We start from the raw sequence: 21,253 nt of genomic DNA, 5'->3' as shown, positions 1-21,253 counted from the left end.
CCTGGTTTGCCCTTTAAAGGCCGTTTCCTTCCCGGATGATGTTGGGTTTTAAAGAGCAGCTTTTCTGGAACTGAAAGCGGCCGATGGGTGGCTTCCTCTTCTCTAAGCGGCTAAAACGGGCTTCTTGGGGGGGTTGCTTTTACTTAGCAGCCTCTGGGCCCCAGGAGCCTCTGGACGAAGTGTAGGGTTCCAACATTGGGGTAAAACTGGGAGCCAGAATGGTGTCGTGGTTGGAAGGCTGGGCCAGGGCCATGGAGAGCAGGGTTCGAATCCCTGCTTTGGCCATGGAGACCCATTGGGTGGCCTTAGGCAAAGTCACAGACTCTCGGCCTCAGAGGAAGGCAAGGGCAGAGCCGCTCTGAACTAACCTTGAAGCTGCCTTGGATCCCATTTTGGGAGAAGGAGGGATATGAATCCCACAAATAAACAAAGGCACAATTGTGCCAGGAAGAGCCCATTAGAGCGGCTAGAAGTCGGAAACCCTACGCTGCAGTCTCCATGGGGCAGGGGCCTTTTGCAGGATGCCATCCATCGCCACCTTCAGCCTTGAAATTCATAATGGGAACCATCTCATCCTCGAATTGCTGCTGGGCTGCAAGTGCCATCAGCCAACCCAGCCATTGGTGGGGGATGCTGGGAGCTGCAGTCAAACAACACCAGCATTTGCTCTGATCTCTGTCTCCCTCCCCAAAGCTATTTGGGGTTAACAAGGGAAAGTGCTTCATACGTTTATTTGCTCATTGAAATGTTCCTGTCCTGCTCAATCTTACCAAACCTCACAGCAGCGTATGAATGCAGTCAGTATGAAATCAGGTTCCTTCCTTGGAGGCTGTCCAAGGCCGTCCGTCAATGGCAGGCTTCGATGGAGAGTTCCTGCATGGCAAAAGAAGGAGCTTGGACTGGATCAGGCCTCTTCCAACCCTCTGATTCTACGATTCTAGGCTAAAACAATTTGAAATCATGTAAATAAATAGCATGGCAGAGCGGTTTGCAGGTTGGGCTCCAACTCTGGAAATCAGGGTTCGAATCCCTGCTCAGCCACGAAGCTCTGGGTAACACTCTCTCAGCCTCAGAGGAGGGGAATGGCAGACCTCCAGGGAAAACCCCAGGATGGGCTCACCTTGAATCAGGAGCTGCTTGGAAGCAAATACAAAATGGAGCCTTCAAAGCAATGGGAGAAACGCCTGGATTGTGGTGAGAGAAAAGCATCCATTCGAGCCAGAAAGAAACTCCATAGCACAAGGTTGGGAAAAGGAAATGTGTTTGACTGCATGTGGAGTTTGTGAGTGTGTGTCTTTGGCTGAGAATAACAATAACAACAATAACAAGTATTTATTTATAGCCCCCTCCCCGGAAGGAGAGTGACCTTGCAGGCATGACTGCGGAAGAGTAAAGACAAAGGAGGAGAGGGGTCATTATTAGGATCTGTGTTGTACGATAATAATCGCAACAATGCTATTAGTTTGGAGTCCGCCTTTCCCTCCGGATCGAGGCAGGTTCCAATAAAAGCACGATATAAGAACCAATGCCTAACCCAACAGAACAAGCGACTGGAGCACCCTCCGCCAACAACAAAAGAATAGCAATCCAATGCAAGTGACAATTGCTGCCCTATGGAGATAGCACAGAAATCCAGCCGCAGCCCTTAGAGCTCCGTAAGCGGAGAATACAAGGAGAGAAGAGGGAGCGAGGGAAGGAGGCGCCAGGGACATCGCTGCCAATGGTCCCTGCTGTCAAAAGCAACAAACCCCGACGCCAGGAGACTTTGGGGCGGAGCGTAGGGTCTGGTGTTGTGTCTTTTGGGGGGTTTTGTATCTAATTGGTTTTTATATGTTTTTCTTTTTAATAATAATTGTTTTTCACTTGAAAGCAAATACGAAACGTTCGCAAGTTGAAACAAGTCAAAAAGGTTAAAGCAGTTTAAAGCCACGTGTGAAACATTTCAAAAGCAAACCGTTGGGTCTCGCTTTGGCTTGGCCCCTAAACCAGGGGCTCCCAACCTTCCTGGCGCTACACCCCTTTAGCGCAGTTTCTCATGGTGTGGTGACCCACAACCCTAACATTATGTCCGTTGCTACCATTGGACATATGTGTTTCCGATGGACTTAGGCGACCCCTGTGGAAGGGTCATTCAACCCCCAAAGGGGTGCGACCCAGAGGTTGAGAACCGCTGTCCTAAGTGGTGCCAGTGCTGGTGCCAGCCAGGCCTCCCATGGGAGAGCCCTGCGCAACTGGTGCCACTTGCAACTGGGGTGCCCACTGCTGAGAAGGCCCCGCTCCCACAGGCCCCACAGCGGCAGTGACCGTCTCCCTATAAGCCTCCCCCATGAAGTGTCAGGGGCAACCCATAATAAGGAGCATCCCAAGGCACCCTGTGCCCAGCTGGCATCCTTCACTGCCCTGGGGCCTTGCCATGGGCCCTCTTCCTGACCCACAGAGGACATCCCTGCCCAGGGCAGCCTCCTTTGGGGTTTCCCAAAGCGTTCCTTCCCCCCTTGGAGAGCCCAGTTTCCCTTCCCCAGAAACCCTGCATGTCTCCTTCCAACCTCTGGGTAAATCCCAGCACAGAACAACAGAAAAGGGGTTATAAAGTTCCAAAGGGGAGTGGAGGTTTGTTTACTAAACGTGTGAAATAACTGACCTTGCCTTGCGGCACACTTGAGAGAACGTAAATAAAGTTGTGATATTTTTCCTGGGGAAAAAATTAAAGAAAAATAAAAAACATGGGGCAACCCTTGTACCAAACCCAGAAGCTACAATGAGTGCAGAACATGGCAGCACGTCTGGTCACTGCTACCTCCAGGACCAGCCATATAACACCGGGGCTAAAAGATCTCCATTGGCTGCCCATTCGCTTCCGGGCGCAATACAAGGTGTTGGTTATGACCTATAAAGCCCTAAATGGCTTGGGCCCAGGGTATCTAGAGGACCGCCTCTCTCCATACAATCCGCCCCGCACACTCAGATCTTCTGGGCAGCAACTTCTAAGAGTTCCAGAGGCTAGGCTGACATCTACTTCGAGCAGGGCCTTTACCATCTTGGCCCCGAACCTCTGGAACTCGCTGCCCGCCGAGCTCCGCTCTGCCGCCTCCTTAGCCCAGTTCAGGAAGGGGTTAAAAACCTTATTATTCGAGCAGGCCTACCCCTGACTCTTAGCCCCTGACTGCTTCCTGACCTCTTCCTCTGTGTCAGCATGGCCACTGGCATGAGTGTTTTTTAATTCCTTTTCTGTGTAATTGTTGGTTTTAGTGGAATGTTTTTATTGTATTTTGATATATGTTGTCAACCGCCCTGATGTATGAAGGGCGGTATATAAATAAACTTTTTATTATTATTATTTATTACCTTCTCAGATGGAAAGGAAATGGGGTCTTTAAGCAGAGGCTGGATGGCCATCTGTCCCAAGGGAAGCTTTGATGCGGATTTCCTGCATGGCAGAAGAAGGGGTTGGACTGGACCTGAGCCCTTCTTGGGGTCTCTTCCAACCCTAGGATTCTAGGATTTAATAATAATATATCATAATATGATGATGAAAAGGAGTCTAGAAGAATAAGGGACTTTGGGGAGTGGGCACAAATCGAACTTTGGGGAGGTGAGATCACAGGGACATGTTTTAAGGGGGTTATTTGATCACAACTATTGTAGATATAGCCTTGCTTTCATTATTAATAAAAAACCTTTATTAAAAGAAGAAACCCCGCAGCGGCTCCGACCAGCCTTCCTCCCGCCTTCGAGGGCCTCGGGGTCGGGGTCAGGGGGCTCAGTCCCAATGGGGAAAGGCCAAGATGCCGGAGGGGCCTCATTCCCGGTGCCCCGTCCCTTCTTGGTGCAAAGCTCCACATCCGTGGCCTTTGGGAAGTCGGAGGCTTTCACGGCCGGCCTTCATGGTTTTCCGTGGGTCTTTCGGCCGACATGCCGGACACACTGCCCCACTCTCCTCCAGGCCAGCATCCTCTGAAGACGCCTCAGGCAAAACGTCACCAATCATCATCATCATCATCATCATCATCATCATCAATATTTATTTGTATCCCGCCTCTTCCGCTTTGAAGATGGAGGCGAGTAACATCCAAGTTAATACAATATCCAACAATAAAAACAACAAGCCCCAGAAGACCCCGGCCCAACCCTCCCTCCCAAGTAGGAAAGTAAACATGGTGAAAAATACATAACAATACATCAAAGTTAAAAAACAAGCCGCAAATAAGAGAAATAATAAGAGGAGGGGGGTTCAGTTGGTCCTGGACCTTCTCCATCGGGGAAGGCCTGCCGGAAGAGGAAGGGTCTTGTTGCCTTTTCAAAGCCTCGAGGGAGGATGACTGGCCAATCTCTTCCGGAGGTCATGCCAGGGTTTTGGAGCGGAGGCAGAGAAGGCCCTCCGGGGATTTCACCGCCAGCCTGGTCTTCCTAGATTGCAAGAGGTTTTTCCCGGAGGATCGGAGAGTACAGGAGGATTGTATGGGAGGAGGAGGAGGAGGAGGAGGAGGCCTTCCTTCAAGGAGGCTGGACCCAGGCCATGTAGGGCTTTGTAGGGGATAACCAACTCCTTCTACTGAGCCCGGAAGCTAATAGGCAGCCAATGCAGTGATTTTAAAATAGGTGCAATATGGTCGGACTTGGATTTTCCGGCGGCCAGCCTGGCTGCCATGTTTTGTATCAGCTGGAGCTTCTGGACGTGGCACAAAGGTTGTCCCATGTAGAGCGCATTGCAGAAGTCAAGGCGAGAGGTTACTAGGGCATGTACGACCGTTTCTAGGTTTTCCGGTTCCAGGAAGGGTCCTAGCTGGCGCATCAGCCGAAGCTGAGAAGAGGCGCTCCTGAGAAGACACTTGAAGCCACGAATCCAGGAGCAGCCCCAAGCTACGAAGGCAGTCCTTCAGGGGAAGTGTGACCCTGTCCAGAACTGGCAAAGAACTTATCTCCGTACCCAGATTAGGGTTACCTATCAGGAGTACCTCCGGTTTACTTGGATTCAGCTTGAGTCTATTTTCCCGCATCCAATCCATTCCCGACTTCAGGCAGTCGTTCCGGGGGAGATGCCCAAGACCCAGAGAGAGAGAGATCTGGGTGTCATCAGCGTACTGATAACCCTGCGCCCCATCTCTAGGCTCCTCTTGGGGTGGGATCCAGACTCCTTGAGGGAAGGTCTCCCTCCTAGAGTCCCTCCCAAACCCTCCGGTCCTCTGGGACTAGGAGCCTACTGCAGTTAGAGAGAACGGGACGGAAGACCACTTCCCAGAGGACCCTTTCAGCCGCCGCTCCGGAAATGTGGAAGGACCGATCTGCCAGAGGAGATCCGCCAAAGTGCATCTTTGGAGGCCTCCCCAGAGTCACCCCCCAAATGCCAGCCTGAACTGCCCCCCCCAAAGGTCAGCTCAGTCTCCTTGCATCTGGGTGCAATGGCAATTGGGGGGGGGGGGCAGAGAGTGAGGTTTATGGGTCTTTGAGCAGAAGGAGGGAGGGCTATGGGACTGGGCTCGGTCTCTAAACCTTATGTTGGACTCTTGTCACCCGCCCAGATCCTCCAAAGGGAAAGGCGGCATGTCAATACATACATGATGATGAGGAGGATGATGAGGATGAATGCGTCTCCCCGAACCTCAGCCTGTTTAATGAACTGCGTGTTAATAATAATAATAATAATCCAATTAATTAACTAATGCCATATGGGGGCAAAAGGGGGGTGCTATGGATCTATATGGCTGCAAAAGGGGGGTTACTAGAAAAGGGGATGCAAAGCAAACCCCCTTCCTCTGAGTTTAGGACTTTTTCTAGGATGGGAATTTGCAGGGAAAGAACTCGGAGCAAAACCCAAAAGCGGATCCAGTGGACCCCCCCCCCCTTTTTTTTTTTAACCTTTCCAGGTGTTTTTGGACTTCATCTCCCAGAAGCCTCAGCCAGTTTGGCCAGCAGCCAGGGACTCTGGGAGCGGAAGTCCAAAACGTCTGGAGAGGGAGCAAAGTTTGGGAGGCCAGCTGGGGAGGGGGCAGGCCTTGGGGGCGCTCTGTCCATGCTCTTCCTCCTGCTGCTGCTGCTGCCCCTCCCAATCGGGGGAAGCCCTGCCTGCTGGGGGCGGAGGCTTGGAGGGGATTCCCTTTGGCCTCTTATAAGGAGGGGAGCAGGCAGAGGCCGGGGCTACTTGGGAGCTGGGATGGGGCGGAGGAGGGGGCTCTTCTGGCCGGCCCTGATGCTGCTGATGCTGCTGCCGATGCCGCGGGGGCTGCGGGGGTCCCGAGGAGGAGGAGGAGGAGGAGGAGGGCTGGGGCTGGGGGTGAGTTTCGCTTTCGCTTTCGCTTCCGCTTCGGTGGGATTTTCCCTGGGGAGGGGACAGAGGACCCCCTAGACCCCCCCATAATAAGGGGCGCTGGGTGGGGGGAGGAAGGCGCGAAGCCCCCGGGGTCCTCTGTCCCTTGGGGAGGGTCCCCAAATGGAAAGCCCACTCGGCCACTTGGGGGGTCTCAGGCACGCGACGTGGGTGGTCCCTTTGCCTTTCGCTGAGGCGGACTGGAGGGAAAACAGGAGAGGGGGGCTTTATTCCTCCCCTTAACCCCCACCCCAAAGCCCCCCTCCAAGCCCCAAGCTTCCCCTGGGCTCTTCCTTTCCTTCGTAGCCCAGTGAACCCTCTGTCCTCCTTTTCCCGGACCCCCTTCGCACCTCCCGCCAATGTCCTCCATTTTGAGTAGGACGGAGGACAGGGGCTTTTTTCCTTCTTCTTGGGATGTCTTCCATTTTGTCCTACATTTTCGGGGGCCTCGTCCTCCTTTAGGGTTGGGGGGGTCTGGTCACCCTGACCCTAGGAATGTGAGCACAGAACCCCAACCTCTGTGGCACTTAGGGGGCGCAGGGGGTTTCGTGGGGGTGCCAAGGGGGCTTTAGGGCATTATGGGGGGTCTTAGGCAAGGGTCCCTGTCTTGATTTTGGGGGTCTCTTTGAGAAACCACCAACTGCAGACACAAGGCCCCAGTGTGACCCCCCTGTCTGTCCCCACTGGGTCCCTGGCTTCTCTGGCTGCCCCGTGGCAGATGGGGGCCCTGGGGTTTCCCCTGGGCGCTCCCAGTTTGGGGATTCCCCCAAATCCCTGGAGGCTGAGGAAGCCTCTTTCCCTTTCTGATTCGGCCATAGGGCTCCCATGTGGGTCTCACCCAGTTTCCCACCAGGGTCCTGCCCCACAGACCTTGCCCCATAACCCTCTTCCACAAAACTGGGCTAGGTCACCCCACTCCCCCCAAAACCCCAAAACACCCCCTCCACCCCCACAGGGAAGAGATGCTTGGACCCTGGTTTCCCAATGGCACCCCTAGCCCCACAAGCCTCTCCTGCCCCCTTTAAAGCCTAGTGGGGCAAAATCCCACAGATGGCTGTAGGGCATGCACTGAAACCAGCCCCACTTGGGCTTCCACTGGCCCACCTTTCTTGGGGTGCCCCCAGGGAGACCCCCAGGGGATGCCCCCCATTGCCCTCCTGCCAAGGAAGGGGCTAAAAGGGTGTGGCCCCGTCCCCCAGCCTCTGTTCAATTATTGGGGACAGTGGAGAGGTCCTAAATAGCCTTAAGGCCCCAAATCTCCTCTTCTCTAGGAAACTAAGCAGGGTCAGCCCTGGTTATGGGTTGGATGGGAGACCATCGGTGAATGCCAAGTGCTGGAGGCTCCATGTCAGAGGATGAAATTGGCAAAAGCACCTCGGAGGGTTCCTTGACTAAGAAAAGCCCTGGGAAATTGGAAAGCCTAAGAATTGATGATCTTGGAAGCTAAGCAGGGTCAACCTTGGTTGGTCCTTGGATGGCTTCCTTTTCCAGGACCTGTCCTGCATTTCAGTCCAGGAGAAGTGTCAAAATATCCTCCATTTTGAGCATGACCAAGGAGCATGAGTTTCCATTTCTATTAGTGTTTCTGTCTTTTCTTTGGTAATGTCCTACATTTTGCCTGAATGTCTTCCATTTTGCGCAGCCTTGTCCTCCTTTGTGGTGATGAGGACGTCTGCTCACCTCCCGGCTGCCTTCTGTGGATGCTTGGGTTTGTTCTTCCTTGGCCTTGGTTTGGGTGAGGGGCTTGGAAAGGTCAGTGGGCTGCGGGCGACGGACCACCAGTCAGCAGCCCAAGGGGCTCTTGGGGTCACTCAGACTAGACAGTGGGGGGAAAGGGGGGCCAGGCCAGGACACAGAGGGATGGGAAAGGAGAGAGTCCATGGCTATGGATGGAGGCGCTGGTTTTGCTTTTGCTGGCGCAAGAGAGGCCCTTAGTTATGGGAGGGTTGTGTCCTGGAATTGCTCAAGAACTGTGTTCCAGGAATTGCCTTTTGGCAAAGAGCGGCCGGAGCCCCAGGAGAGGACCGAGGGCCTGACCCCTTTCAGCGCAGCCACCAATCAGCCCTATTAGCCGCTGGCCAAAGAGGAAAGAGGCAGGCTGGCTTTTTATCTTCTTTATGGCCAGACAGGGACAGGGAGCGGCAGCGATGATGGGGAAGATGGTGGCAGATAGCAGGCGTTCATCACCTCGCCCAAAATAACCGCCGGAGAGGAAGCCACTGGTGCAGGCGTTCCCCGGAGCAGAGGCTCCTGCGTTGGCGGCGGCAGCCTTGTGGTTTCTAGCGAAATGTGGGCTAGGCAATGTGTCTGCTATGTGGATTAGTAACTGGTTGACCGGCCGAAGCCAAAGGGTGCTCAGCCATGGCTCCTCTTCTTCCTCCTGGAGAGAAGTGACCAGTGGGGTGTCCAGTGGGGCTCTGTCCTGGGCCCAGGGCTATTCAACATCTTTATCAATGACCTGGATGACAGAATTGGGAGCATACTTATCAAATCTGTAGATGACACCAAATTAGGAGGAATAGCTAATACCCCAGAGGACAGGATCAAGATTCAAAATGACCTGAATAGACTAGAAAGCTGGGCCAAAGCTAACAAAATGAAATTCAACAGGGAGAAATGTAAGGTACTGCACTTAGGGCTGAAGAATGAAATGCACAGATATAGGATTATGGGGGACACCTATTTGAACGAGAGACTTACCCGTATGAAAGGGATGTAGGAGTCCAAGTAGACCACAAGTTGAACATGAGTCAACAGTGTGAAATTGAGAAACTGGAGCCATGTGTCCAAAGGAGAGCGACTAAAATGGTGAAGGCTCTGGAAACCATGAATCCCTCCCAGGAGAGACTTAGGGAATTGCTGGGGATGTTTACTCTGGAGAAGGGAAGGTCAAGAGGTGGTATGATAGAGCTCTGTTTAAATACTTGAAGAGATGTCATATTGAGGAGGGAGCAAGCTTGTTTTCTGATGCTCCAGAGACTAAGAAATGGAACAATGGATGGAAGCTCCAGGAAAAGAGATTCCAGCTCAACATCAGGAGGAACTTCCTGAGAGTAAGAGCTGTTTGACAGTGGAATATATTCCCCTGGAGATTTTAGTGGAGTATCCTTCTTTGGAGGTCTTTAAACAAAGGCTGGATAGCCATCTGTCAATGGGGATGCATTGACTGGGAGTTCCTGCATGGCAGAAGATGGGTTTGGACTGGAGGGCCCTTGGGGTCTCTTCCAACTCTTTGATTCTATGATTCTCTCTCTTTCTCTTTCCTCTGGGCAGAGCCTGGCGCTGGATCAGGGGAGGGACTGCAATGACACCCACTACAAGCAGAGCCAGTGGTGCTGCAGGAAATGCCCCCCAGGTAAGAGCTTTGGGCGGGTGGCCCTCCTCCCTGATCTCTCTGGGACCCCTCTTTGGACTCCTGCCCCCCCGAGGCTTGGAGGACTCACCTATGCCCCCCAACCTGTTGAGCAGCCCCCACCCGAATTACAAGGGACCAGTGGGCAAGGCATCAGAGACTGTGTGGTCATCTGTCGGAGATGCTTTGATAGAGAGTTCCTGCATGGCAGAAGGGGGTTGGACTGTACAGCCCTTGGGGTCTCTTCCAACTTTTATCATTCTATGATTCTGTGCTCAACTTGGTATAAGGAGGTCAAGGTCCAGGGGCGTCATTTCAGTAGTTCTTTGGATCCATCCTGGGTTGCAGTCCAAACTGTACATTGTCCCGTGTCTATTTGGAGAGACCTGGGAAAAGGTCTTTTCAGACCCTGAGTTGCCTCATTATCCCCTTTGCTCAGTCCAAGGAACTGGCTGGAAAAAGGGGCAGGGGTCTTCCCCATCTTTGCTCCACTGAAGTGTTTTTTGGGAAAGGGGTCAAAGCCCCGAAAGCCAGCATCCAAAGGGCCGATGGTCCCTCTGCTCTTTGGTCTGTTGGTCATTTGCCGCTGCTCCAAGGGGTACAAGGATCTGAGCCCCAACACTGCAAGAAAGGAGATTCTGACAAAGCAGTAGGAGAAATACTTCCTGACTGTAAGTGCGGCATTGTAGTGGTTTAGGTGTTGGCCAACAACTCTGGAGAGTGGGGTTCGAATCCTGACTTGGCCACAAAACCCGCTGGATGGCCTTGGGGAAGGCACACTCTCTCAGCCTCAGGGAAAGGCAGTGGCAAGACGCCTCTGGACAAATCTTGTCTAGAAACCCTGTGATAGATTCAGTTTGGTTTGCCTTAGGGTTCCTACAATTCTGCAATGACTTGTAGGCACACAACAACAACAAAGAATCACAGCATCAGAGAGTTGGAAGGGACCCCCAAGGGCCACCCATTCCAATCCCTTTTGTTGTGCAAGAATACAGAGAATCCTAGAGTTGGAATCCATTCTCATCCTCTTCTGCCATGCAGGAATACAGAGAATCCTAGAGTTAAAAGCAACCCCAAGGGCCATCCATGTTAATCCCTTTTGCAATGCAGGAATAGATAGAATCCTAGATTTGAAAGCAACCCCAAGAACCATCCATGTTAATCCCTTTCGCAATGCAGGAATACATAGAATCCTAGATTTAAAAGCAGCCCCAAAGGCCATCTGTTCTAACCCTCTTCTGCCGCCATGCAGAATGCATTGTGTAACAAACTCCCTTTCAAAGTGACTGCTGTTGCTGACAGAATTCCCACGATGCTCAAAACGTGGGTGACTCTCCTTCTGTGGAGGGTCTTGCACTGAAACTGGATGAGGATTGCTATGCAGCCAGAGGGGAGCTCCGTTGCTCTTCCCTTCCAGCCCCCCAGATGTTGCTTGGCTGCACTCATGTCATTCTTGAACCCGCCACCCCATAACACACACCTCACCCCAGCCCCCAATTTCCCCTTCCCGGATCTCGTGGCACGTCCCGACGTTGTCTTGCAGGCCAGAAGGTGCGCACAGAGTGTTCAGGGACTTCGGGGGACACCGTCTGTGAGCCCTGCGAGGGTCAGCACTTCCAGGCCAGCTGGACCAAGGAGAAGTACTGCACCCCACACGGGGAGTGCAGTGAGAGTAAGGGGTCCCGCCACGTTCTCCTCTCACGGCACCCAGAGCCCCCCACTTCCCAGCTGCTCATTCCTCTCTCCCTCTCTCAGACGCCGGTTTGGTGGTCCATGCGCCCGGGTCAGCCACACGGGATGTCAAATGCCGATGCCGCAATGGCACCCACTGCTCCAGCCACGAGTGCCACACCTGCAAGAAGAACACGCCGTGTGGCCCTGGCCAAGGGGTCAAGCACGAAGGTGGGGGGTCATGGAGGTGGGAGTTCTTGCTTAGATGAGGTTTTGGCTGGACGTTGCCTCTTTCAACCCAGAGGCCTGGCAGTACAGTGGTCACTCTGCATTGGCTGGGGTTGGGGGCAAAGGACCCCCGGGAACATGGGAGACCCCCAAATAAAAAGCCACTGTTCTTTTTATCTAAGAGAACACCTCTCTAGGAATCTCCAGGTCCTCCAGCGCAACTCTGTGTTCAACATCTGCCAGACATTGACCATAGAGCCATAATAGAGGACCACAAATGCCTAGACAAGTGTTCTCTCTAGGAACCTCTAAGTCCTCCAGCACAACTCTATGGTCAACCTCTGGCTGAGTTGCCCTGGAGGACCTAGAGATCCCTAGAGAGAACATATCGCAAATAATGAAAACCACAAAAGTCAAAGCCGCGAATGCTGAGGGCTAAACCCCAAATGTGTACTTAGCATGTGCTCAGAGGCAATCTTGAGGTTTGTGTATTTGATACCCTGTTTAGATGCAAAACATTCAAAGTGGCATGATGCCCCAGGAAGATGCAAATTACAGCCCTCCCTCCCTCCCTCCCTCCCTTCGTTGCCACAGATTCTGCAGCCACAGATTCAACCATCCACAGCTTGGAAGTATTTTTAAAATACAGTGGGCCTTTGCTATTTGCTGGGATTTGGCTCCAAGACCCCCCCCCCCTCCAATGGATACCAACAGCCATGGATGCACAAGTCCCATTAAATACAATGGCATAGTGAAATGGTGTCCCTTATATAACTTGCCAAGATGGAGGTTTGTTTTGGGGAATTTGCATATTTTAAAAACATTTTCAAGCCGTGGATGCTTGAATCTGTGGATAAATCAAATGTGGATATGGAGGGCTGACTGTATATGATTTCCAAAAAAGCAAACCTTGATTTTGCCATTTGATATAAGAGACACCCTTTTACTCTGCCATTGAATGCCACTGAGATTGGGGCATCCATGGATTTTGGTACCCACAGCAGATCCTGGAGCCAAAGTCCAGTGGATATTAAGGGCCACAGTATTCACAAATGCTCCGAATGACTGTCCAGCCGGACAATAGGGAGCAAGTGGCATTATTCCAAGGCTACAAATGGTGGGTCAGGAAGGGAGCCGGCATGGCCTAGTGGTTTGAGCATTGGACCAGGACTCTGGGAGACCAGGGTCTGAATCCTGGCTCAGCCATGAAACCCACTGGGTGACCTTTGGCAAGCCACACTCTCTCAGCCTCCTCAGGGGATGGAAAAAGCAAGCCTGCTCCAGACAAATCTTGCCCAGAAAGCCCCATATAGGGTTGCCATAAGTCAGAAACAACTTGGAGGCACACAACAACAACAACAACAACAACAAGCATCAGAGTAAAACCTTAAACCTGGCCCAGTGGCAGATAGGCAGCCCATTTAGTTTTTTTCAGTATGGAGTTGATGGTCTTACTCTGCGTAAGCCCATCTGAAGCCTTTCTACTTCAGCTACCATTTCAGAGCCATCCTCAAGGGCAGCCCCACCTAGAGCCCCTTGCAGTAGTCCAGCCCAGAAGTGACCAGTGCCTGGACCCCTGCGGCCAAGTGACCCTCTGTCCAAGGATGGCTGCGATTGCGATGGCCTGGCTCTGGGGCAGAAGCCTCTTCCCTTGCTGGGTTTGGGGGGTCCTGGGGGTGAGGAGGGGCTGCCGGCCGACCCCTTCCCTCTTTGGGGTCCCCTTCTTACCTCCATGCCACTGACAGAGGCATTGTTGCCACGGGGCAAAGGACCTGGCATCCTCAGGAATGAATTGATCTTGTCTTTCTCCCGACATCCAGGGCAGCTCACAATACAAATGAGGACCAAATGCAGCTAAAAGAGCAGACATAATTGTTGTAAAAGAATCAAGAGAAGCAGTTCTGTTAGACACAGCTATACCTTCAGAAAGCTCAAAAGCACTTCGAAGAAAGCAATGGGAATCAAAGTGCAGCGCATGCGTCTGGGGCCAATTGGAGTTTTTTAAGGCTTCCGCCTTTGTTTAGGAGACAAAATATTTAAATATCAAAAATGCCAATGCTAAGTCCGCTAGAGTTTAGCTTTAAATCTGCAGAGTAACAACAGAACCACGTCTTCCTTCTGCAGAGCTTCTCAGAGAACTGGAACATGCATCAAAAACAACAAAGTAGTTTGCAGTTAATGAAAGGTTTATAATGGCTTGGATCGACATTTGCCTGGGAAGCCTACATCCTCAGACTACGGGATAAAGGATAGTGCAGGCAAAAGGAGAAACCTTCAGTCTCACTACTTCTCCTAGGAAGATGCGGAGATGATGGCCACCTATTTTGTCCTGGAGAGTGACTTGCTAAAAGGAAGTCACCTGAATCACATGCTTTGTTTATTGGGTTACAAGAGGTATTTGCTGCCATGTCATCCAATCGTTGTTGTTGTGTGTCTTCAAGTCAAAGCAGTGAATAGCCCTGTTTAAGTATTTGAAGGGATATCACATTGAAGATGGAGCAAGCTTGTTCTCTGCTGCTCCAGAGAACAGGACACATGGATGCAAACTAGAGGAAACTACACCTCAACATTATGATTTCTCATGTGCAATAATCCTGTGTCCAGTTCTGAGCGCCACAATCCAAGAAGCATGCGGACAAGCTGGAGCGGGTCAGAGAAAGGCAACCAAAATGGTAGAAGGTCTGGAAGCCATAAAGCCCAGGGAGAGAAGAAAAGGTTAAGAGGTGATATGATGATAGCCCTGTTTCAGTATTTGAAGGGAGGTCATATTGAGGAGGGTGCAAGCTTGTTTTCTGATGCTCCAGAGACTGGGACCCAGTGGAGCAATGGATGCAAGCTCCTGGAAAAGAGATTCCAGCTCAATATTAGGAGGAATCTCCTGAGAGTAAGAGCTCTTCGACAGTGGAACACACAATTCCCTCAATGGAGATTTTGGTGGAGACTCCTTCTTTGGAGGTCTTTAAACAGAGGCTGGATGGCCATCATCTGTCAGTGGGGATGTTTTGATTGAGAGTTCCTGCATGGCAGAAGGGGGTTGGACTGGATGGCCCTTCTTGGGGTGTCTTCCAGCTCTCGGATTCTATGAACCTATCATGGGTGGGGGTTGGCAGGTTTTTTTAGGGGGCATGTGCTATTGTCATCCTCTGAGGGTGAGAAAGTGTGACTTCATAGGTTCCTAGAGTTGGAAGAGACCCCAAGAAGGGCCCTGATCCAGTCCAACCCACTTCTTCTTCTGCCATGCAGGAACTCTCCATCAAAGCATCCCCACTGACAGATGGCCATCCAGCCTCTGCTTAAAGACAGCCTCCAAAGAGAAAGCCTTCCTCTCCCAAGGACCTTAAAACTTGGGCAGGCTTCCATGGGAGATGCCTTCCTCCAGATAGCCTGGACCCGAGGTGTTGCTTATGGTGGTGGCTAATGCTTGTTCTAGGGTCCTGGCTTGTGCCCAAGGGTGCAACAACAGCTTAACGTGGTCATCCTTCTCTTCCACGATCCAGCCACCCATGAGCATGACACCATCTGCAAGGACTGTCCGGACGGCTCCTTCTCGAACGTCTCATCAACCACTGCCCGGTGCCAACCATGGAGCAGGTACGGAAAATGTGGCAGAGATCAGCCTGGCAGGGAGACCCAAACCGTGGTTGGCAGGGGGGCTCTCCCCCATTCTTGAACCCCAGGCACTTTCCCTCCTCTTCCTCACCCTGGGGGTCTTGGAGACCCTCTCCATGGGTGGGTGATGGCGGCTGGGCTGAACCACGACTGGCATGCAAACGGGCACCGCTGACCTCAGACACCTTTGCAGGAAGACCTGCCAACAACAGTGGGGGCAATGCAGTGGGCATGATTTGGAGCCAAACTGACCATCCGGAATGCCACATGAAGGGGCAACCGCCTTCATGCCAAAACAGACTCCTTAGGTGTCTTTTGGCTTTCTTTCTTCAATATGGCGCCTTTCTCCCAATTGGCAAAGGATGGGGTGGGATTCCACATCTTGCATTAAAACAGATCTCACCTTTCTCTGCAGCTGTGAAGACCAAAATCTTGTCCAGAAAGAGAGTGGGACACCATCTTCGGATGTAGTTTGCGGTCAGTGACCTTCCGGGGGCAGCCAGCAGGATCCTGGGAAAGAGGGGTGGAAATTTGGCAGGTTGACCCCCCCAGACCATTTAAGGGACACAGAGGGGAGGGGGCTGCATGCTGGGGAGGGGCATTCCCTCTGTCCTTAGGAGTGCGCCATAAGCACGGCTTTGTGTGTTGCAGCCACTGGGGGGGTGCCCAGATGGGTCACAGGGATTTGGGGAAGGGGGCACCACTGTTCCCGTTAAAGGGGAAAACTTGACCAGGGGTATCTAGCGGAGCAAAGTGGGGGGCAGGAGCAATTGAAGGGAGGGACGGGTGGACAGGAAGCTTACTGTTGGGGTCCAGGAATAACCCCAAAGTGTAGGGCTTTCCCTTGCCACTCACTCCTCTTCCTCTCCCCCAGATTTCCGTCCCCCTCCCCATAGAGATGCTGAGAGGACCCACCTGCTGGCACTGCTCCCCCTAGCAGCCATCCTTCTGCTGGGGGGCATCTTCATTCTCTGGTATTGGCAACGACGACACAAGGGTGAGTCTCGGGTCTCTGGGTCAGAGGGTCCCCCCAGAGATCTCTGCCTGTGGGGCAGGCCTTGTGGGGGTGGCCCTAGTGGCAAGTGGCTGGGGGGGCAGTCCCAGGAAAACAAGGGGGGGCTTGGCAGCAGAAGCAGGGAGCAACATGCTCAGTGGGTTCTGACTCTTGGGGTCCATGGCAGACCCCCCCCCCAGGGGAGCCACTGGTCAGCAGAATGCCCCCAAGTGGCCTGTCATGAAGGGCCCCAGTCCCAGCCGGTCCCAGTTCTTCCCCAGGAGAAAAGCAAGTTGGAGAGGTTTGGCAGCAGTGAAGCTCAGAGCCCAGTCTGGTTGTGGGGGGCTTCTGTGGGGGGCTGCAGGGGCTTCTGCCTTCAAATGGGGGGGCTGGCTTAAGGGGGCAGAGGGTTCCCCTTCCTCAGAAGGACCCCCAGCTTCCTTTGCTCAGCTTCTGCCAGACGCAGAAGGCTTCTAATGATGGATGATGATGGATGGAACTCATAGGAGTAATAGTAATAACAATAATAAATGCATATCAAGGATAGTGTCACAGTATTACTGTAATAAAATGTTAATATTCTAAGGGGAGTGTTCCTCTGGATGCGTTATGAGGAGACAGGGTTCATTGGGTTCATGAGGATGCTCAGGAAAATTGGGGAGCACTGAGGAAAGGGGGGCCACAGTGGGTTGGGGGGGTGAATATGTCCATGTTGAAGCATGAGGGCTATAGGGAAAGGGCTGGTGGGGGGTAAATGGGGGGCTGGGGAGGGGAAGGAGGGCAAGGGTTTTCATGGGGTGGGGGGGGCTTTGGATCTGGGCCCCTTCCCAGCTTCCCCACTTGACAGGAGACTCCTTGCCTTGGCTTCCCTTTGGGGCTGAGAGGGGGGCCTGCCCTTCCAGACCTTGAGCTGTGGGTCGTACCCCCCCATACGCAATGCTGGACTGACAGTCCTACGGTCGTTCTATATGGGATTGCTGCCCCCACTCCACTGGGAGAAAAGCCTCTGCTTCGTGGCTGGTATTGCTCCTGTATCCTGGAAAAGAAGCATGCGCAGGACCCTCACCCCATTGCAGCGATGGCTTTGGGCAGTCTCTCTCTATTTTTTGAGGGGGGAATGACTTGCATAGTTAATGGATTAACTAAAAGGGTCCTATTTTGCCCTCCCTTGTGAAAGTTCAAAAGGGAAGGGCCCCAATCCCGGGACTTGGCATTTCCTTCTACTTCCCTGAAGGAGGACAGGCTCAGCCCAGGTGGGGCCAGTGGTCAGAACCCAGAGTGGGTCACAGTGGCAAGAGGGGGCTTTGCTTCCAGCACCTTCTTGGGAGATCCCTCACCCACGAAAGTTCCCCTCTCATTGTGGGTCACCCAAAGAGGAAGGGCCCCACTCCCCTGGGTCCCCTGACCTTGATGCTTTCCCTTCTTTCTCTTCCTCCATAGGCCTCCAGAAGCCACAACCCAACCAGGTATGTGCCCATGCCCCCCTTCCCTTCCCTTCTCAGGATGTGAGTGAGCCCCAGGCCCCATGGGTCGATAGGTGGTGGGGCACTGCTAGTTGTGGGGGGGATGCCTCTGCTTGACCCCTCAAGTCAACCTCTCTGCCAGGGCAAGAAATTGAAGCATCCCTGCCAGGGAAAAAAGCCCACCACCTTCCAGGCCCAATTGTGTCACTGTCACACTGTTCGGTTGGCACAGAAATGGCACAATGGAGGCCCCAATTCGCTCGCCCCTGGACCATGCCTCCCAACTGATGCCAGTCATCTGTTACCCCTCTTCAGGTCCAGCAGCCGGAGGAGGATGAACTCATGGAGGAACGCCTGGCCTTGCCCATTCCAGAGACGCTGGTGGGCGGGCAGCCGGTGGCCCAGGAGGATGGCAAGGAGAGCCACTTGGCCATCCAGGAGAAGGCCTGAATGGAGCCAGGGGTCTTCCTTGCCCACCCAGGAGGCAGCAGCGGCACCACCATCGCCCAAGAACAATGCCGCCGCTGGGAATTTTGGACCTGGACCCTCCCCTGGGGGCCTTTTTCATGCAAAGCCTCGAGGGAGCATTGCTTCCCATCACCCACATCAAAGAGGGAGCTGCAAGCAACGGGGCCTGACAGTCAGTGTCCCCAAAGCGCCAGAACAAGTGGATGCAGAGGAGGAGAAGGAAGAGCGTCCGTGTGTCCTGACAGTGTTATGGCTGCCTTTAGTTGCAAGGACTGATGCTGTTGGAGGGGGGTGGCTCAAGGGAAGGGGGTCAGAGAAGCCTTTTTCCCTTCTGGCTGGTCAGGGGGCCTGGCGCCATTTAGCTCATCCATGGCCCCTTCTCTCTGGTGGCCCACAACACGTCTTTTCTGGGAGGCCACATGGAGCTGGGTGGGGTTTGCAAGGGAGACCTCCACCCAGTTGCAGCTGGTCAGCAGAGGCCTCCAGTGGTCCAGTGGAGAGACCTACCTCCTCCTCCTTCCCCCCAAGTGGAGAGACAGGGCTTGCTGGAGTGGCCCCACATTTTGCAAATAGATGTGGGGAAGGAAGAGAGGCCCCTTGGCCTGGGGACCCAGCAAGACCCCTTCCTTCCTTCCCTTCTGCTCTGGGTCTCGGGGAGTCCTGCAAATGTGACCCACTGGCCTCTTGTATCAAACGCAACCAATTGCAGGGTTTCACTGCCAGCGCTTTGCTGTGTCTGCTCCCTTGTCTGCCTTTCTGTGTGTTAAATAAATAGATATATTTTTTATTTTGGCAAAGCCATCAGGTGTGTTCTGTTTGGGGACGATGGGGTTTTGTCTCCTCTGCCTTCCCCTTCCTCACAGGGTATAAGGCTGAAAAGGCAAAATGGCTCCAGGTGCATCTGGACCAGGGATGGGGCTCACCTGGCCTTGCTCCAGGTGTTGGTGGACTGCAACTCCCAGCATTTCTCACCACTGTTTAGGCTGGCTAGGGAGGCCTGATGGGACTTTTGGTAATATCTAGAGGAAGGCTACACAATCCCCATACCTGACCTAGAGTCAGAGAATTGGAAAGGCTCGCTAGTCCAACCCCATTCTGCCCCGCAGGAACCCACAGCCAAAGTGCTCTGGAAAGAAGATGCCCAGCCAGCCTCCGATGAAGGAGACCGCCCCCAGCCCCATACAAAAGAGTCTTCCAATAGAGTTGGGGAAGAGCCCAGAGGCAATCCAGTCCAACTCCCTTCCATGCAGGAATACAGAGGGAAAGCGCTCCTGAAAGATGCCCATCCAAACTGTTTAAACACCATCACCCTCCCTGGCAGACCATTTCACTAGAGTTGAAAGGGACCCTAAGGGTCATCCAGACCATCCCTTCTCTGCCATGTGGGAGTACTTGGCATCCTAGTGTTTGAAGGGACCCAAGGGCCATCCAGTCCAGCCCCATCCTAGCATTGGAAAGGACTCCAACTCTCCAAGGGCCATCCTCTGCCCGGCAGGAATACATACAGTCCTAGTGTTTGAAGGAACCCCAGGAGCCACCCAGCCTAACCCCCTTCAGCCATGCAGGGATACATAGAACCCGAGTGCCTTTGGGGCTGAGATGGGGAGGGGGCTTCCAGGTGGTCTGCAAAGCAGCCGGAGCAGGGTGGCCAGATGCCCTCACAGCCACAAAGGAAGGACCAGGCACTGAACAATGGAGGCCATGGCCACTCCTATCAACATCAATCCAGGTATTGGAGACTTAGAAGACCAGATCTCAAGGGCTGAAGGCCGCTGGGAAATGAGATGCAAACCAGAACCAGAGGAAACTAGGAGGCAGTCAAAGGAGCTGCTTTTCCTTTTATTTCGACCATTCTTTTTCCTGTTACGTATAAAGAAGTAGGTAGTATTTGGGAAGAAGCTTCAGTGATTAATTCAAATGTGTTTACAGCTGTTTATACACACACACACACACACACCCCTATGGAAAAAATAAACATAAACCCATGCTGCTTCATCATGTTCCAAATGGAGGGCATTTTGGAGCCCCTTCTGGGCAGGAGGCTGAAATGTAGGACTGGCCCCGGGAAAGGAGGACCTCTGCTCAGCCTGACCTTTGGCCCAAGGCAGCAGCAGCAGCAGCAGCAGCAGCAGCAAAGGGACGGCTTCCCACCTGCGGGGCACTTGGGCATCTGGCCACCAGGTGGCGCCCCTGCCACGCGCAAAGGACGCCCTCCGCTCCCGTTCTGGAGATGCAGCAAGACTTCTTTCTTTCTTTCTTTCTTTCTTTCTTTCTTTCTTTCTTTCTTTCTTTCTTTCTCCCTCCCTCCCTCCCTCCCTCCCTCCCTCCCTTCGGGCTTTATATGGTTTCCAGACCCTTCCTCATTTAGGTGGCCCTCCTTTGGACACATGGCTCCAGTTTCTCAACGTCCTTTTTGAATTGTTTTGCCCAGAACTGGACACAATATTATTCCAGGTGGGGCCTGACCAGAGCAGAACAGAGTGGCCCTATGATTTCCCTTGATGTACAGATAGAAGCAATACCAATAGAAGCATTACTGGGATGCTTCTATTGACGCAGCCTAGAACGGCATTGGCCTTTTGAGCATAGGCCACATTTGGCTGTGCAGAACAAGAGACCACTCTGTCCCTTGCTATTTTGCATTGCTGCTTCTCTGTGGGCCAGAGACTTGCTTTTTGAAACGAAAGCTGAGAATCTAGGGATGGTGGATCGATGCCCAAGGAGCCATCATAAAAGGAAAACACAACGACACACAAAAACATACTAAAGCCCCAAGACGCACCACCATGCAAGTGCATGTTTATGTAACACACACTTTTGTCAAGCTGTGAAACGTAACCAAAGGCTCAGCAAACCCAGTACATGTCTTGACACGAGGTCCAGGTTTGCCAGAGAGAATCGGAATGTAATCCGGAACCGGTTTGGCTTTGCGATGCTGGCGCTCCCACGCAATAGATGCGGAGCCATGGAGCCTCTATGGGAAGATGGAGTGAATCACCTGCTGGCAACGGATGGATGCCGGGATGCTTCTGCCAAAGGCTATGGCGCTTTAGAGGTTTCTCTCCCCGCTTCGCCACTGAGTTCCCTTCTTGTTGTCCATCTTCCTCAGGCCCATGTGCAAGTGTTCATGTGCCACACAAACACACACACACAGAGTATGCGTG

The 21,253-nt window shown here is 52.9% G+C and overlaps 1 protein-coding gene across 3 annotated transcripts; it reads left to right on the top strand.

Annotated features, from left to right (window-relative positions):
• Positions 1-1,718: 1,718 nt before the first annotated feature.
• On the top strand, positions 1,719-18,876 carry LOC149315373 (tumor necrosis factor receptor superfamily member 5-like). Of its 3 annotated transcripts, XM_089513375.1 has the most exons (9): positions 1,719-1,777; positions 9,578-9,659; positions 11,200-11,328; positions 11,412-11,558; positions 15,053-15,146; positions 15,580-15,641; positions 16,039-16,161; positions 17,599-17,624; positions 17,937-18,876. In XM_089513375.1, the coding sequence occupies exons 1-9, from the start codon at positions 1,721-1,723 to the stop codon at positions 18,069-18,071; spliced, it is 855 nt and encodes a 284-aa protein (XP_089369501.1). In that variant the 5' UTR covers positions 1,719-1,720; the 3' UTR covers positions 18,072-18,876. The 3 variants fall into 3 exon arrangements, with proteins under 3 accessions (XP_089369501.1, XP_089369500.1, XP_089369503.1); XM_089513374.1 differs by lacking the exon at positions 1,719-1,777 and having other exon boundaries at positions 9,283-9,659; XM_089513377.1 differs by lacking the exons at positions 1,719-1,777; positions 11,200-11,328 and having other exon boundaries at positions 9,283-9,659.
• The last annotated feature ends 2,377 nt before the right edge of the window (positions 18,877-21,253 follow it).

This window comes from Sceloporus occidentalis, unplaced genomic scaffold (assembly GCF_023333645.1).
Source record: "Sceloporus occidentalis isolate IW3139 unplaced genomic scaffold, rSceOcc1.0.p SCAF_3, whole genome shotgun sequence".
Taxonomy (NCBI): Eukaryota; Metazoa; Chordata; class Lepidosauria; order Squamata; family Phrynosomatidae; genus Sceloporus; species Sceloporus occidentalis.
The sequence above is the reverse complement of the archived record's forward strand: the minus strand, read 5'-3'. Positions and strand labels throughout refer to the sequence as shown.

Coding starts and splice junctions, on each gene's coding strand:
- LOC149315373 (XM_089513374.1), top strand. CDS start 9,485: ATGGCAGAAGATGGGTTTGGACTGGAGGGCCCTTGGGGTCTCTTCCAA. Junction 16,162..17,598: donor TTGGCAACGACGACACAAGG/GTGAGTCTCGGG, acceptor CTTCCTCCATAG/GCCTCCAGAAGCCACAACCC. Junction 17,625..17,936: donor AGAAGCCACAACCCAACCAG/GTATGTGCCCAT, acceptor ACCCCTCTTCAG/GTCCAGCAGCCGGAGGAGGA.